A 1,470-nucleotide genomic window follows, 5' to 3' on the forward strand; every position below is an offset into this window, starting at 1 on the left:
TGAGATCAGTTATTGCACCTATACTGGGGAGCATAATTGACATTACACTAAGCATATCAAAAGAGATGCGATGCTTTTTGTAGAGAGAAATTACAACATAGACTTTATTGTTAAAGTCCATTCTTAGAAAACCCAGCAAGGTCTATACAATCAGAGCTTAGAAAAAAGATCTATATCCCAACGAAGATTTTGTGGAGTGGAACCATAGCAGCTTTTGACACTCAGAAGAGAAAACCAATTGCTTAACTATTACTCTAATTTATTGATTAAGAGGGAAATTGAAATTGATGTCCAAAACCTGTTGAACATTATGCATGCATATTACATTGTATACAGTTTAAATTCTAGTTTGGCCTCAGTCATTCGCAAGAAATTTTAATTTTATTTTCTGTTATCTCGTTCAATTTCTCAACTCCTCTAGATATTTTTGTGGGTGCATGAGTGATCATTAAAAGTAGATAAGCGAGGTAGGAGGTCCTAGGTGACTTTGGAAGTTCGCACAGGGTCAGTGCAGATACTACTAAGCCCGGGGCCTGGTGGCTGGGCTGATTTTCTTCTTTCCAATCGGAGGTCTCTGCCGCAAATATGCTCCGCCACATCTTAGGTCAGGCCAAGAAGCATCCGAGCTTGATCCCCCTCTTTGTATTTATTGGAGCTGGAGGTGGTGGAGCAGCCCTGTATCTCTTGCGTTTGGCATTGTTCAATCCAGATGTTTGTTGGGACAAAAAGAATAACCCAGAGCCCTGGAACAAACTGGGTCCCAATGATCAATACAAGTTCTACTCAGTGAATGTGGACTACAGCAAACTGAAGAAAGAACGTCCAGATTTCTAAATGAAATGTAAAGCTGCTTTAAAATGAAGGTCTTCCAGAAGCCATCCGCACAATTTTCCACCGAACCAGGAAATATTTCTTCTCTAAACGCATGAAATCATGTTAATGTAATCTATTGGTGATTACACTGATTAATAAATAACTGAAACTTGAAAAAAAATAAAAAATAATAAAAAATAAAAAAAAGTAGATAAGCTTTCTTATACCATCTCCCTCTACACATTTGAGATATCACTGTGTCAACAATATTTCACTTTCATTTTGTTAATGTGGGGAGTCTCTGGATTAGCACTGTGCAACAGGACTTTTTGTAATGACGGAAATGTTGAAATGCAGTACTCTCTAGCCACGTGTAGCTATTGATCACTCAAAATCTGGCTAGTGTGACTAGGGAACTAAATTTTCAACTTTATTCTGGAGTGATTTTAATTTAAATGTGATAACCACAAGTGGACTAGTGATTACTATACTAGACAATGCACTAGATATATGTCATAGATCGTTCTCTTGTCAGTAAGTTAGAACTTGCTAGAATGTTAACTATGCAAAGCTCTCTACATTATTATTATAGTAGAAAATGAGATACATGCCCATTTAGATCAGTGTTTCCCAATACTAGCACTATTTACTTTTGTG

The 1,470-nt window shown here is 36.9% G+C and overlaps 1 protein-coding gene across 1 annotated transcript; it reads left to right on the top strand.

The window, feature by feature from the left end:
* The first annotated feature begins 510 nt into the window (after positions 1–510).
* Positions 511–995, top strand: LOC110568170 (cytochrome c oxidase subunit NDUFA4). Its single transcript, XM_064364617.1, has one exon. The coding sequence runs from the start codon at positions 586–588 to the stop codon at positions 832–834; it is 249 nt and encodes an 82-aa protein (XP_064220687.1). The 5' UTR covers positions 511–585; the 3' UTR covers positions 835–995.
* Positions 996–1,470: the final 475 nt, after the last annotated feature.

Source organism: Aotus nancymaae, unplaced genomic scaffold (genome assembly GCF_030222135.1).
Source record: "Aotus nancymaae isolate 86718 unplaced genomic scaffold, 86718_ANA_hifiasm-v0.15.2.pri h1tg000058l, whole genome shotgun sequence".
Classification (NCBI taxonomy): Eukaryota; Metazoa; Chordata; class Mammalia; order Primates; family Aotidae; genus Aotus; species Aotus nancymaae.

What these genes read in the sequence shown, in the direction of transcription:
- LOC110568170 (XM_064364617.1), top strand. Translation starts at nt 586, where the DNA reads ATGCTCCGCCACATCTTAGGTCAGGCCAAGAAGCATCCGAGCTTGATC.